The sequence below is a fragment of the Geotrypetes seraphini genome, chromosome 2 (genome assembly GCF_902459505.1).
Source record: "Geotrypetes seraphini chromosome 2, aGeoSer1.1, whole genome shotgun sequence".
Lineage (NCBI taxonomy): Eukaryota > Metazoa > Chordata > Amphibia > Gymnophiona > Dermophiidae > Geotrypetes > Geotrypetes seraphini.
In genome coordinates, this window is record NC_047085.1 from 289391581 (window position 1) to 289407311 (window position 15731).

Sequence of the window (15731 nt, forward strand, 5' to 3'; positions counted from 1 at the left end):
CTGCAGGCCATGTAGATCGCAGACAGAAGCTGTGTCCAGATTTCTGTTCCTTTGGAGAAGTTGGCTCCTTCGGCGTTGGATTATCTTTCAATTCTGGGATCCATGGTGGTCATGCTTGATGTAGTCTCTTGGGCGAGAGCGCACATATACCCTCTTCAACATGTCTAACTCTCTCACTGGTCGCCCCACCAAGATGCCTTGCAGATGTCCCTGCCTTGGACGTTGGAGGCCTGAGTGATCATGGCCTGGTGGCTTCTCCCGCAATTGCTCTGTAAGGACATCTGCTCCACATTGCCTCCTGGATTATGGTAATGACAGATGCCAGCCTTCAGGGCTGGGGAGCTCACTGGAATCGTTGTCCTATACAGGGGTGTTGGACTCCGACACAGAGAAAGTGGTCAGATTTTCGAGAAAGCTCTAATGAATATGCATGAGAGATTTGCATATAATGGAGGTGACAGTCATGCAAATCTGCCTCATGCCAATTCATTAGGGCTATCCTGAAAACCTGACTAGCTGGTGTCCTCCAGCACAGGGTTGGGAACCACTGCATTGGAAGGTGATGGGAAGAGCCTAATTTGCATATCCTAGAATTCTAACAAAGCCTGTGGTGTTTTAAAATAGAGGGGTCAGGAGGTTCCTGATCTAATAGTGTGGTTGTAAGTCAGAGGGAAAGGCATTCTAGAGGATTGCCCTATGTTAAGTGATATTGTGACAAAATTAACACTGATGCTGAAAGAGCCAAATGTGCAAACTGTCTCTGGACTTTTTCGTAGAGACCAGGTCCTGTCTTCTGCACTGAAGGCTAGTTTAATAATCTGATCACCCACAAGGAAGGTAGGATCCAACCTGCCCTGAAGCACTGAAGATCCAGTGCTTCATCACAATACATATAGTAATATAGATGTATAAAAGAATTCTTTTTATAGTACGTTGTGCATAAAGTGTGATTATTTAGGATGCCATAAGGTTTTTTCCCAATATTTAGTTGGTTTGTGTTGATTTTATATGAAAAATGGGAAAGGTTTTTAGGAACCTATGTCCCATTCTCTGCAAATTTTCATTCCCATGTCGAGAGTTATATATCCACAAACTATCTAAAATAGTGCTGCCTATGTCATTGCAGGAAGCTACTGTTCATTTACACTGGCTTTTAAAAAGTTGTGGTACAGGTTTCTACTGCAAGTTGGCGAGGTTAATGCTCTGATGCTCATAGATTTCCTATGAGTGTTAGAGCATTTACCTCGCCAGCACACTGTAAAAACCTCTCCCATGACTTTGTAAAAGGAGCCCTTAGTTTGTAAGCTCTTTGTATAATACAAAACAAATTGTTAACATGTATATACTGCTGTGGTGGCAAAAGATTGAGCCTTTATTACATTCTCGGTTTCCACATATATGAATATTTCATGGGTGTTTTCATCTGCCAAGACTTGTTGTTCTGGTTTGTTAATTTGTGGATTTAATTATATATGCTTTTAACTTATTCCTTCCTTTCAACTATTTCCAGGTATTACGTGCAAAGCTGTGGAATACCTCAAGGCTCTATTTTGTCAACTCTGCTATGCAGTTTTTGTTACGGAGACATGGAGAATAAGTTATTGCATGCAGTACAACAGGATGGGTAGATTATTTTGTACCATTCACTAGGTCTAATGAAAGTTAAATGCTCAAAGCATGAGAGCAGAAAAAATGTGAATAGAATGTGGCAAGTGTATTATGGTACATTCCTGTCAAATTGGATTATAGCTAATTTTTCAAATATTGTAGGCATATGTAGTGCTATTATGGAAAGCTCTGACCTATTGTAAACAAACAAACAAAAAAATAGTGGTAGAAGCTGCAAGACACTTCAGATTTATTATGGTCTCCACATCCCACAGAGTTCAACAAAATGGCACCTTTGAAACTGTTTAGCCCCATCAAGTTCTCTCCCACTTTTGATGGGCTGCAGATGAGCTAGGTGTGATGGCAGCAGAGAAACATTGAGTAAAGATTCTAGCAGTGCTACTGGCATTCTCTGTCCCTTAATACTCTTCACATTCTAGTTACTCTAGATAGCTGATGTAACTCGGTGAGCTGTTCTCAAAATTACTTGTAGCAAATTAGGTCCCATTGGGAGTGCATACAAGATGCCCAGTCTCCCAGTCTTGTATGGTCCTCTTGCAATTTTTTCATAATCCTCTTGCGGTATAACAACTTTGAATAGCTTTGTATCATCAGCAAATTTAATTACCTCACTAGTTATTCCCATCTCTAGATTATTCTCAGAGTAACTGGTTCTGAATTGCTGCACCTGGACTATCTTAGATACAGACAGCTTTGCTCAGAACAACAAAAATGCATAGAACTCTGCCTGAAGAAGCATATTAAGAATTACATGCCTACCCTTTTTTATCCTTCAGATTCTTCTTCTTTTGATTGTAAGGATAAAAGATCATCTAGGATGGGAAAGCAGGAGGAAAGGTTGCAGAAAATAACTTTGGGCTATATTCACTAAGCAAACTGATCATATACCGATCGGTTTGCGAGCCCTTTGCAACCTGATTTCCCTCCGACCTGATTCACTAACCTCTCCTCCCAATCCTGATCCATGCATGCAAATGAGGGGAATTGGCATGCAAAGCAGGAAAGACACGATTCACTAAACTTATCGACTGGCTAGCCGATCAAAAAAACCCTAATCCTCCTGCTCTGGCCGCCCTGCTCTGTGCCCTGATTCTCCTGCCTGCCACCCTGCTCTGTGCCCTGATTCTCCTGCCTGCCACCCTGCTAGCTGCCCCGATTCTCCTGCCTGCCGCCTGCTTCTCTGCTCTCAGCCCCTATCTGCCTGCCCTGATCTCCTGCTCTCAGCCCCGACCTGCTGCCTGCCACAATCTCCTGCTCTCAGCCCCGAATCTCTCCTGCCGCTCTGACTCTCCTGCCTTTCCCTGTAGTGCAAGCTCGTGGTTTTAACCCGCATGCTTAAAATGGGTTAAAACCACGGGCTTGCAAAAAAAAAAAAAAGTTTTCTATTGAGAGCATGCACAAATCATCTACAGGCAAGGAAGATAGTCTACTCATGCTCAAGGATCGCTCTCTAGCCTTTAGTGAATTTGTCAGCCTGCATACAATTGGGAACGGATCGGACACGGAAAGGAGGTTAGTGAATCTAGCCCTAAGTGACAAACCCAACTATAAACTAAGGATGGCAACAAAATAAGCCACTCTATGCTAATAAATCCCTTGCTTAAGAGACAAGGGAAAGAAATCTAAATGTGTACAAGAACATAAAAGTGAATTATTTTAATAAGGGCAGAGGCATAAGAGGAGGGGCTTAAGGCCAGTCAGAAACAGAAAAAGATTAGGCATCATGATATTTTAAAAAATTAGTTTGTTTTAATTGATGTGCAAAACATGTAATTTGTATTCCTATTTTATTCTACAGTAGTTCTTTCAACAGTGTTAATTTTACTTTTTATACAGTTAATTTCCAAATGTTTTAATTCTTATTCTTGTACAATCTCTAGTGAGTTATTTTCCTATGGTCGCCAGACAGCTTATAGGAAGCCTCAAACAATGCTAAGAGCCCTTCCCCTCTTACCTTAGGACTGTCCCCCCTCAGGAATCCAGTTTGTTTCCTACAAGCCAAACTATAGGAGCTTGTCTTTTATGCTTGTGTTTATTTTTCTTTAAACTTTGTAGCACAAGGGTAGAATTCAGGAACAAAAATACAGAGGTTCCTCTCAGGGAAAGCTCTAGCTGTGGGAGATCACAGACTTTGCGTAAAGTTGGTTTGGTGGCCCTGTTGCAAGCCATCAATGGGGAGCTGTTCGGCAGAAAACTCTTAAGAATCAATTCTGATGCCATGCATCTTGTTGTCCCTTTACGGATTGGGGGGTGGCTCTCAGCTTTTCTGCAGTGGCAGACCCTTACCTCAGACCATCGGGTCCTGGAGGTTCTTCAGGACTTCTACAAGGTCAAGTTTCATTGCCCCCTGGTGAATTGTTTTCTAGATTCCCCCTCCGGAAGGCCAGAAAAGGTGGAAGGCCAGAAAAGGCCTGGGTAGAAGCCACTGTCTGCAGGCTGCTGGACATTGTGGCCATAGAGCCCATCCTGAGCAAGACTCAGGCTCCAGCAGATACTCAATATACTTCATCGTGCCAAAGAGAGTCTCCTGGACCTCAAAGTGGTCAATGTGGTGCTGAGAGTGTCTCATTTCCAGATGGAGACCATGCATTTGGTGATCGCCTCAGTGGCTCTGGGAGAATTCTTGGCTTCCCTGGATCTGATGGAGGCATATCTCCAGAACACAGGAAGTACCTGAGATTCCACATTCTGCAGCAGTGCTATCAGTTTGTGGCACTGTCCTACGGGTTGGTGACAGCTCCTAGGACATTCACCAAGCTGATGGTGGTGTGGCAGCTTATCTACACACCGTAGGAGTCCTGGTACACCCGTATATGGACAAAGTGGCTGATCATGGCCCCATCGAATTCCGAGGGGCATTGGGCAATTCACCAAGTAGTTCAGCTATCCAGAGAGTGGCCTGGGCTGGGTGACCAACTTCAAGCCGACACAAGACTTGGAATACTTAGGGGTTCGCATCCACACAGGTCAGAACAAGGTGTTCCTGCCCATGTCGCATCAGGAGATGCTTCACCAGTTGGTCAGGGACTTTCTGGACATTCTGGTCCCAATGGCCTGGCAGTATCTCCAGGTCCTGAGGAACTATGGTGGCAACGATCAATGTGGTTCCTTGGGCTAGGGCACATTTGCGATCATTGCAGGATGCTCTGATTTCGCACTGGAATCCTTGTAAATCATGAGAGACAGGCAGCAGCGACTCAGCATCATTATCATGCGTGATCTGCTTCATAGCTGGCAACCCGACTGCATTGCTGACTTCGGGAAGGGGAGAGGAGGCAAAAATAAATAAACTTGGAGGAATCGGGCCTCTTCTCCCTTGAGAAGAGAAGACTGAAAGGGGACATGATCGAAACATTCAAGATATTGAAGGGAATTGACTTAGTAGAGAAAGAGAGACTGTTCACCCTCACCAGGGTGAGGAGAACGAGAGGGCTCTCGTTGAAGTTAGAAGGGAAAAGATTCTGTACAAACATAAGCAAGTTTTTCTTCACCCAGAGAGTGTTACAAACCTGGAATGCTCTTCTGGAGGCTGTTATAGGGTAAAACACCCTTCAGGAATTCAAGACAAGGTTGGATAAGTTCCTACTGTAACAGAATATATGCAAGTAAGGCTAGACTCTAATAGGGCACTGGTCTTTGATCTAAGGGCCGCCACATGAGTGGACTGCTGGGTACGATGGACCACTGGTCTGACTCAGCAGCGGCAATTCTTATGTTCTTCTGAAATAATGTGATCCAATAAAACAAGGCATTTCAGCTAGTGCCTAGACAAATTCGGCGGGCTGGATTAAAAACCTAAACCGGATATGGCCTGCGGGCCGTAGTTTGCCCATGTCTGGCCTAGACAGTGGTTCAACCCTGGCTGCTGGACGGTCTTCTGTATGTCTTCCCTCCATGGCCCATGATAAGACATCTGTTGAGAAGAATAGTAACCCACAGGGGTTGGGTGTTTCTCATCACGTCCAACTGGCCAAGGTGCCTGTGGTACACCGACTTGGTGTGGCTGCAGCTGGACCAGGGACTCAGACACCCTTGTCATTCTCGTCTTCTCACACAGGTCCAATTGCATAAGAACATAAGAATTGCCGCTGCTGGGTCAGACCAGTGGTCCATCATGCCCAGCAGTCCATTCACACGGTGGCCCTCTGGTCTAAGACCAGAGCCATGGCCGAGACTAGACCTATCAGCATGTGTCCTTGTTCAGCAGGAACTTGTCTAACTTTGTCTTGAATCCCTGGAGGGTGTTTTCCCCTATGACAGACTCTGGAAGATTGTTCCAGTTTTCTACCACTCTCTGGGTGAAGAACTTCCTTACATTTGTATGGAATCTATCCCCTTTCAACTTTAGAATGTGTCCTCTCTTTTTCCCTACCTTGGAAAGGGTGAACAACCTGTCCTTATCTACCAAGTCTATTCCATTCAGTACCTTGAATGTTTTGATCATGTCCCCTCTCAATCTCCTCTGTTCAAGGGAGAAGAGGCCCAGTTTCTCTAATCTTTCGCTGTACTGGAGTTCCTCCAACCCCTTAACCATCCTAGTCATTCTTCTCTGGACCCTTTCGAGTAGTACCGTGTCCTTTTTCATGTACGGCGACCAGTGCTGGACGCAGTACTCCAGGTGAGGGCGCACCATGGCCCGGTACAGCAGCACGATAACCTTCTCCGATCTGTTTGTGATTCCCTTCTTTATCATTCCTAGCATTCTGTTCGCCCTTTTCACCGCTGCCGCACATTGTGTGGATGGCTTCATCGATTTGTCGATCAGAACTCCCAAGTCCCTTTCCTGGGAGGTCTCTCCAAGTACCGCCCCGGACATCCTGTATTCGTGCATGAGATTTTTGTTACTGACATGCATCACCTTACACTTATCCACGTTAAACCTCATTTGCCATGTTGATGCCCATTTCTCAAGCCTGATTATGTCATGTTGCAGATCTTCGCAGTCCTCCTGCGTCTTCACAACTCTGAATAACTTCGTATCGTTCACAAATTTAATCACCTCGCTTGTCGTTCCTATGTCCAGATCATTTATAAAGATGTTGAAGAGCATGGGTCAAAGCACCGAGCCCTGCGGCACCCTACTGGTGACGCTTTTCCAGTCCGAGTATTGTCCATTTACCCCCCACTCTCTGTTTCCTATGCTCCAGCCAGTTTCTAATCCAAGTGAGTATTTCACCCTTGATTCCTGGCTTGCAATTTTTCTGAAGTAGTCGTTCATGCGGAACCTTGTCGAATGCCTTCTGGAAATCCAGGTATAAAATGTTCACCGGGTCGCTCTTGTCTATCTGCCTGTTCACTCCCTCGAAGAAGTGCAGCAAGTTTGTCAGACAAGATCTGTCTTTGCTGAAACTGTGCTGGCTGGTCCTCATCAGACCTTGTCCGTCAAGGTGATCAATGATGCAGTCCTTTATCAGTGCTTCTACCATCTTTCCCGGTACCTAGGTCAGACTTACCGGTTTGTAGTTTCCCGGGTCTCCCCTCGAACCTTTTTTGAAGATTGGCGTAACATTTGCCACCTTCCAGTCCTCCCGAATCTTTCCCATTTTGATCGACAGATTGGCTATTAGTTGAAGCGGTTCAGCTATGGCCCATTTCAGTTCCTTGATGACCCTCAGATGGATGCCATCCGGTCCCGGGGATTTATCGCTCTTGAGCCTATCATTCTGCCTGCATACCTCTTCTAAACTGACCGTTAACCCTGTCAGTTTCCCGTTTTCACTTCCAGCATATATATAGCCTGATGGGTTCCAGTATGCTGTGTATATCCTCTTCAGTAAATACAGACGCAAAAAACGTGTTCAGTCTGTCTGCGATTGCTTTGTCCTCCTTTAGCGCTCCCTTTATTCCTTGGTCATCCAACGGTCCTACCGCTTCCTTCGCAGGTCGTTTCCCTTTAATATATCGAAAGAACGGCTTGAAGTTTTTCACCTCCTTGGCTATTTTTTCCTTGTAGTCTCTTTTGGCCCCTTTTACCGCCTTATGACACCTGCATTGATATTGTTTGTGCTTATTCCAGTTTTCGTCTGTTTTTGATCTTTTCCATTCCTTAAAGAGGTATTTTGTCTCTGATCACTTCCTTAACCTCTACAGTGAGCCAAGCCGGTTCTTTATTCTTTTTCCTCTTTGATCCCTAGTTGATACGCGGTATATATAGATTTTGTGCCTCGGTTACTGTATCCTTCAGGACCTGGACTGCTTTGGTCTTACAGCCTGGCTATTGACCTTAATTTGCAGAGACTATTCCTCGACCCTGATTGCCACTCTTCTCTGTAGCAAGATGTCATCCATGGTGGCAGCCTACAAGAAAGCTTGGAGAAGCTATCAGACGTGGTGCTTGTAGTAACTCAATGATCTGTCGGACACTGGAGTTCCTCCAAGATGGCCTGACAAAAGGCCTGGCTGTGGTTTCTCTCAGGGTACAGCTTGCTGGTCTTTCCTGTCTTGGCCCCAAGCCTCTGAGGAGTGCTCTGAGGTTTCGGTCTCCCCTCCGGCTGCCCTGTCCATCCTAGAATCTCAGCCTGGTCCTTTGCTCTCTGGTTCGTCCACCTTATGAGCCTCTGAGATGTGCATCCTTAATGGATCTCACTGTCAAGTCTATATCTGGTGGCCATTACTCTGCCCGAAGAGTTTCTGAGCTTCAGGCTCTTTCCTGCTGGGATCCCTTTCTGCGTATCGTGGATTCTGACTTGATTCTTCACACTCCTTTTTCCCAAAGTGGTCTTTGCCTTCCACATTAATCAGGAAGTCTGACTTCCTTCCTTTACTTCCTCAGGTTCAAGAAAGCAGGACCAGGTGTTGCTGTCATTAGATGTCCACAGGAAACCGTTGCAGTATTTGGAGGTCATGAACGAATTCTATGTCTCTGACCATCTGTTTGTTTTGGTGGGTCCTGCCCGCAAGGGTAGACTGGCTTCCAAAGCCACCATTTCCAGGAGGATCCATATGGCTAGTTCCTCTGCTTACATAACGGCCGGTAAGAAGCCCCCCACCCCCACTTTCAGTGAGGGCACACTCTACCAGAGGCGACTCATCCTCATGGGCAGAGTTGTTAGCGATCTATGTGGAGGAGATTTGCAGGGCTTCTATCCTGTCCTCTTTGCCTACTTTCACCAAGTTTTACAGGATTGATATGGTGGCCAAGCAGGATGCTGCCTTTGGCTCCTCCATTTTTGCAGCAGGCTCATCAGTCCCACCTAGTACTGCTCTGTTATGTCCCACTAGTTCCAGAATTGAGTGGGATTGCACAAGACCGAAAGATTAGGTTCTTACCTTTGCTGATCTTCTTTCTTGTAAATCCATGCTCTATTCCTGGAACCCGCCCTGTGAGTTTACTAATTTATCGATTGCCTGCCTTTATAGGCATTGATAAGATGGATTTCTGATTTATTGACGAGCCTTTCTAAGAGTTCCATCCGAATGCATTTAGCACTTTGCCTTAGGGGTCCCTAGTCCTTGTGACACTTTCTGTCAGTGCAGGCTGTGTCTCCTTATAGCACTGTTATTTTTATTATTCAGGTTCCTGATATTTTAATGACCTATTTCAATTGCTCAGAATTGTTCTAATTTCATGTTACAAGCAGATTACAATATCCCCATGCCCCTCTTTTTTGCCTTTGTTCTGGCTGCTTTATTATGAACTGGATTCCTGGGGGGCAGTCCTGAGGTAAGAGGGGAGGGGCTCAAAGCATTGTTTGAGGCTTCCTAGAAGCTATCTGGTGCCCATAGGAAAATAACCCATTAGTCCAGGAATAGAGCATGGATTTACAAGAAAGAAGATTAGCAAAGGTAAGAACCTAATCTTTCGTTCATTTCACAAATTCATGACAAATAATTTCAATTCTCGCATTTTATTATTGTGAGCAAAACAGAAACAACTTGAACAAACATCTCATGTTCATCATGAGAAAGCCCATTCAGTTAGAATTCAGTTAAACATCTAAGTTATTCAACAGAACAGAGTGAATATGCATAGAGTCTTTAAAATAAATCTCTTTTTCTAGTGCAATAGGTGTCATTCTGGACAGATGGCATTTTCCCCATGCTTGCGAGCCATGCAGAAGGAGTCCACACCAGCTTTTGAATTCTCCCTTCAATTTTTCTTCTGCGCACGAGCCAGAAGGAGACTTTCTGATCTGCTCTGTTTATTTCTTTTTTTTCTGTCTTTTTTACCTTTTTTTATGGATTTAATGCTCAGTGCTCCTCTGGTTGAGGGTCCAGCTCTGCCTGCGTGGAGGAGAAGCAGACTGGTTGCAGCTGACAGGCCAGTTCTTCCATGGTACCTGTTGGCCAGCCAGCAGAAACTTTTCTAGAGCTTGGGTTCTGTTCCCTCGTAGCATTGGTTGCCTACTGTGTCACAGGAGCTTGAGCAAAGGTTGTCGGGCATCCATAGGGAGCTCTTCAGGGTGCCAGCTTTGTTTTGCCTCCCCTAGAGAATGACACAGTGCCTGTTACCCGCGGCTAGCTGCAGGTAACCCGCTAAAACGGGGAGGAAAAAAAATGGTTACTGCAGGTACGGGGACAAGGCCATTCACCACCCCGTGGAGCGGTGAACGGCCTGTCCCCTGCAGTAAAGCATCTGCCACATTGCATCCCTTCCCAGCCCTTCTCATGATCACAATACTCGCTCCCTTGCGCCAGTGGCAAAAAAAAAAAATCCAGGAATTTCTTCCCTTCGTCTAGCCATTTCACTCCGTTCCCCTCACCTTTGCGGGTGCTCTACATAGTTTTCTCTTTATGAGGTGTCCAGAAGCAGCAATGTTCTCACCAAGTCCCACGCGACTGCCCCAAAGCTTCTCGTCTGATGCAAGCCACCCAGGCAGAAACAGGAAGTGCGTCAGAAGAGAAGCTTTGGGGAGTCACATGGGATTTGGTGAGAATGTTGCTGTGTCCAGACACCTCAGAAAGAGAAAACTATGAAGAACGCCCGCAAAGGTGAGGGGAAGAGAGGAAGGTGGCCTGATGAGGGGAAGAGGTTGAGTGGTGCTGAAGGGAGAGGGGGGAAGGGTAATAAATGCTGAAGTGAAGTGAGGAGAGGAGAGAGAGGGAAGTAGATGCTGAAGGGAAGTAGTGAAAAAGGAAGGAGCAGATGCTGGATAGAAGTGGAGAGGGGAGCAGATGCTGGTTGGAAGGGGGTGAGTGAGAGAGGGGAACAGACTCTGAAAAGAAATGGAGAGGAGAGAGCGAGCACATAACAGACAAGAAGTGAAGTGAGGAGGGGAGAGAGAGGGAGCAGACGCTAGAAGGAAAAGGCAGGAGAGAAAGGGTAGCAGACGCTGGATGGGAGGGGAGAGAGAGGGGAACAGACACTGAATGGGAGAGGATAGAGAAGGAGCAGTCGCTGGATGGGAGGGTAGAGAGAGGGGAACAGACACTGAATGGGAGAGGATAGAGAAGGGGAGCAGTCGCTGGATGGGAGGGTAGAGAGAGGGGAACAGACACTGAATGGGAGAGGATAGAGAAGGGGAGCCAATGCTGGATGGGAGGGTAGAGAGAGGGGAACAGATACTGAATGGGAGAGGATAGAGAAGGAGCAGTCGCTGGATGGGAGGGGAGAGAGAGGGGAACAGACAGTGAATGGGAGAGGATAGAGAAGGGGAGCCAACGCTGGAAGGAAGTGGAGAGGAGAGAGCGAGCACATGATGGAAGGAGGGGATAAAGAAAAAGAGCACATGCTGGATTGGGGTAAGAGGATAGATTTAGTACGATACTGGAAGGGGTGAGGGAAAGAGGTGGCAAGTTGTAGGTAGACACAATGAAAGGGAAATTGAGGACTGGAAAGTAAGTAGACAAGAAGAAAAATTGAGATGGAAGAGCAGAAAAGGAAGGAAAAGAGAGAGAGGAGAGAGATACTAGAGCATTGGGGGAGGGGGAGGAGACAGATTGCAATTCATTCCACCTCCCCAAGTGTTGTGTATATTCTTGAGCTATGGAACTGAGGAGACTAGGAGTCCACTGTTTGTGGAAAGGTATGCACAAGCTCAGAGGAAACCATTGTGTGTGGAAAGAGCTGCATATACTAATGTCTTGCTGAGCTATTCTCTTCTGGCAATGTGTAATATCACTCACTTGTGTACCTGTTCAGTTCTGCTTATTTGGAAAACTTCTGTTACAGGTGAATAACAATGCTTTTTCTAAATGTTTAAAAAAAAATTACACTTGTTTATTTTCTTTTTAATTTCAGGATCCTTCTGCGATTAATTGATGACTTCTTGCTTGTTACACCTCACTTAATACAAGCTAAGACCTTTCTAAGGTATATTTTTATTTGTGATATTGCTATTTTAAATATATTAAGTTGTTGTACCGTATGCAAGAGTGGGCTGCGGGCTAAAGTAAGACAACCCACACGTACTCAACAAGTTATGGTGAAATAAATATTTTCTTAAAGGTATAAAGGAAGGCTCCTGTTCATAGGTGGGGAGAAAACAATAATCAAACTAATTCTGTAAATAAAACAGAGTCTTTGGCTGGCCTGCTCATGCAGGGTCACAGCATACATGAAGATCTCTTGGATCAGCAGCAATTCTTACGGGTCTCTGGCCTTGTCACTGGATGCAGGGTTATCAGCACAATTTCTGGCAGATACACAAAGTTGGCCTGCAGGCGGCTAGGTCAAAATACAAACTCTCTAGGTTTCAAGCTGCATTTGGCCTACCTGAATGTAGTAGTTGCAGTTTCTCAGTTTTGGGGTGGAAACATCTACAGTGGGCTCGCTGCTTTCCTCTGGGCCTCCTTAACCTAACTCTGACTCAGCTTTTTATATCCCATGTCACTTCCATCTTTGGGCAGGTCTAGAATTTTAAAGTGACTCTCTTGATAACATACAATTGGAAATAGTAAATTTGGTAAAAATTATTGGGGTCATCATTGATTATAAACTGCCTCTATGGGAAGGTAAGCTTTGAATCTAACCAAACTGAAAAACCATAATTTTTTCTCAATGTAACCAAAGCCTGGCTAATTGGTTTAAATAAAATATGCTGCTTGGATGCTTTAGCATGCAAAATATGGCAATACTAATTGCTCCTCCACAGTTCTTTCAAAAGGTCCCAACACAGAACTCATGCAAACGTAACAAAACAAAAACCACCATTGTATTTAGTACAAAACATTTTGATGGCTATTTCCCTGAAAGAATGGCTAAGTATTAAATTTCCTTGCAACCTACTGTACCATTTCAAGCTTAGACATGGAGGGGCATAATTAAAAACCCCCCATCTAAGTTCCCTTTTGGCCTAAGTCAGTAGACGCTGAAGTTGGCAGCAGGGAAATGTCGATTTTCAAAAAAAAAACAAAAACATCCAAATTGAGGTCTTTTATGAGAATGGCCTTCCTGTACATTCATCATTCTACTGGCCCAGACTGCCACTACGTCTATCCCTACACCACATTCCCGACCAAAAAATCGTCCAAGTCTCAAACGGCCAAACCCAGACCTTTTAGGCAAAGGAGGGGTCAGTCCTTCACCTAAAAGCAGAATTCTGTAACTGGCGTCTGTCAAAAATCAATACCGGTTACAGAATCCTGTAACCTGCCACCCCCCTCCCCCCTGATGCCTAATCTCTCCTGCTGCGGTCGCGATCCCCCACCCCTGACAAAACCCCAAACAGGCAAGAGGGAGCCCAGGCCCTCCTGCTGAAGATGGCATCCCAACCCCCCCCCCCCCCGAATATCAGCAGAAGGGATCTCAAACTCAACTGCTGAAGATGGCCCCCCACCCCCCAAATACCCCCCTGAAAGCCCCCCCCCCTAACCTGACCACCCTGACTAACCTATTCAGTTGGCTGGCCGGATGGGTCACCGGACCGGCAGGTCCGCCATCCTTGGAATGGTGGGCCTACCCTTCCTGGTGCATTGTGGGATGCACCAGGGAGGGGCCTAAGGCCCACCCATAGGCTGGACCTTAGGCAAATGGGCCAACCAGAATTGGCACAGTTACCTGAGGCCCTGCCCATAGGTGGGGTTTCAAGCAACTGGGCCAATTCCTGTTGGCCCTGTTGCCTAAGGACCCTCCTATGGGTAGGCCATAGGCGTCTAGGCTCTCCCCGGTGCATCCCACAATACAGCGGGAAGGGGCAGGCCCACCATTCCGAGGATGGCCGGCCGGACCAGGGACCCATCCATCCGGCCAACTGAATAGGTTAATGGGGAGGTTCAAGGTAGTGAAGAGGGTGGGGGGGGCTGTCTTTGGCAGGAGGGCTTGGGATCCCTCCTTCTGGTATTCGCGGGAGGGGTATCTGGGTGCCGTCTTCGGCAGGAGGGCTTGGGATCTCTCCTGCTGATATTTGCAGGGGGGATCGCGATCGCAGTAGGAGAGATTAGGCATCTCTCCTGCCGCGATCATTGCGGTGGGGAGTAGGCAGGTTGCCGGGGCTGCTGAGCTGATCACGGCAGCCGCAATCAGCTCCGCTGCCTCTATTCGGAACTTATACCTATTTTGACTTTATCTAAGTCAAAATGTATAAGTTCTAACTGGGCGATCTCCCTAGACTTTTGTTTATACTTGCAGTATGACTAAGTCTAGGTCAGCCCACCTCCCGCCCTTTTCCCTCCTCTAAAAACACCTCTTTTTGCTCTAGGCGTTCAGATGCAGGAGAAAAGCCTAAGCTGGTTTTAGATACGTCTAAAACCAGCTTTGATTATCGGTACTTGGATGATCTGATATTTTGATCATCCAAGTACCGATTTAGACCACTTTTGAATGGGTTTTTTGTTTGGTTTGTTTTTTTAAAATGAGCACCATAGCCTCTCCAGAACAGAGTTTGAAGGCAATATACATAAAAACTTGTACTTCACTGGCTATGCCGCCTCTACTATATGGATAAATGAAGAATTTAAGTTTCTAGTTTTGTTAATCTAGTCCAGGGGTGTCAAAGTCCCTCCTCGAGGGCCGTAATCCAGTCGGATTTTCAGGATTTCCCCAATGAATATGCATTGAAAGCAGTGCATGCACATAGATCTCATGCATATTCATTGGGGAAATCCTGAAAACCCGACTGGATTCCGGCCCTCGAGGACCGACTTTGACACCTGTGATCTAGTCCCTTCCATGAGTACTAAATTCAATAGAAAAGGAAAGAAATCTTCAGTTGTGTTACATTCCTCTTCAATAATTAATAGAAGAAACCATTATGAAAATGAAGCCCTTTGAGTGTGTGTATTTATTTTATTTTAAAAATTTCTATTCCGCTTAGAATCTAAGTGGATTACAGCATTACATAACATAACTTAGCTTATTACAATATTACATAACAACTTTCACAGATCTTCAATCCTAAACTACAAAAAGATAAAAGTATACCAAGTCTACAAGTATGCTTTGACAAACAGATGAGTTTTCAAAAATTTATTGAAAGACTTCAAATTTTGAGAGAGCCTTAATGTACCATTCAGAGCATTCCATAGCCGTGGGCCAGCCACAGAAATTGCTGTCATCCTTGTTTTTTGGTTTTTTTTTTAATAGTGTATGCCATGTACATGCTCAAGTGTTAACTTCATTGACAGAAGCTGACCTATTCAGGCAAATTAATTTTGTTGTTTTGAATTTTTTTTATTGTCACTTTATTTCTGTTCCAGAACATTGGCAAAAGGTATTCCTCAGTATGGATGCTCAATAAGTCCACAAAAAACAATGATGAATTTTCTCATTGATGAAGATCTGCCAGGGTTTGTCAAAGCTAAACAGACTCCTGGTTGCACTTTATTCCCATGGTGTGGTTTGTTATTGGATACAAAAACACTTGAAATATACTGTGACTATTCAAGGTAAGACAGTTCACTGGTCAACAAATTGTTAGGTGATGGATAAAGACACATAAAATTTTTGATATGCAACAAATAATTTTTAGGAGAAACACAGGGAACAATTTTAAAAAGGATTTATTTCTTAGAAAATTTGTAAAAGTATTGTAATGATTAGAAAAATCTTATTTCCCTTAAATTTACAAGTTCAATTATGGGGTGGGAGGGAGGGTATTTTTATTGTTACATGTTGTATAAGTATTGATTATATGATAAATAAGGGTGGGGAGGGGGAGATAAGAGAATATTATATGTATCATTGTTGATTATTAAGTGATATATTTATGGTTATTTGTATGGAT

At 45.0% G+C, this 15731-nt stretch overlaps 1 protein-coding gene across 1 annotated transcript in view; it reads left to right on the forward strand.

Moving 5' to 3' along the window:
• Positions 1 to 15397, forward strand: part of TERT (telomerase reverse transcriptase) — a 183359-nt gene extending 167962 nt beyond the window's left edge. Inside the window, exons 9-11 of the mRNA XM_033929798.1 lie at positions 1511 to 1624; positions 11810 to 11881; positions 15205 to 15397. Coding sequence (XP_033785689.1) covers positions 1511 to 1624; positions 11810 to 11881; positions 15205 to 15397 — 379 coding nt within the window. The remainder of the gene's footprint in view (positions 1 to 1510; positions 1625 to 11809; positions 11882 to 15204) is intronic.
• Positions 15398 to 15731: the final 334 nt, after the last annotated feature.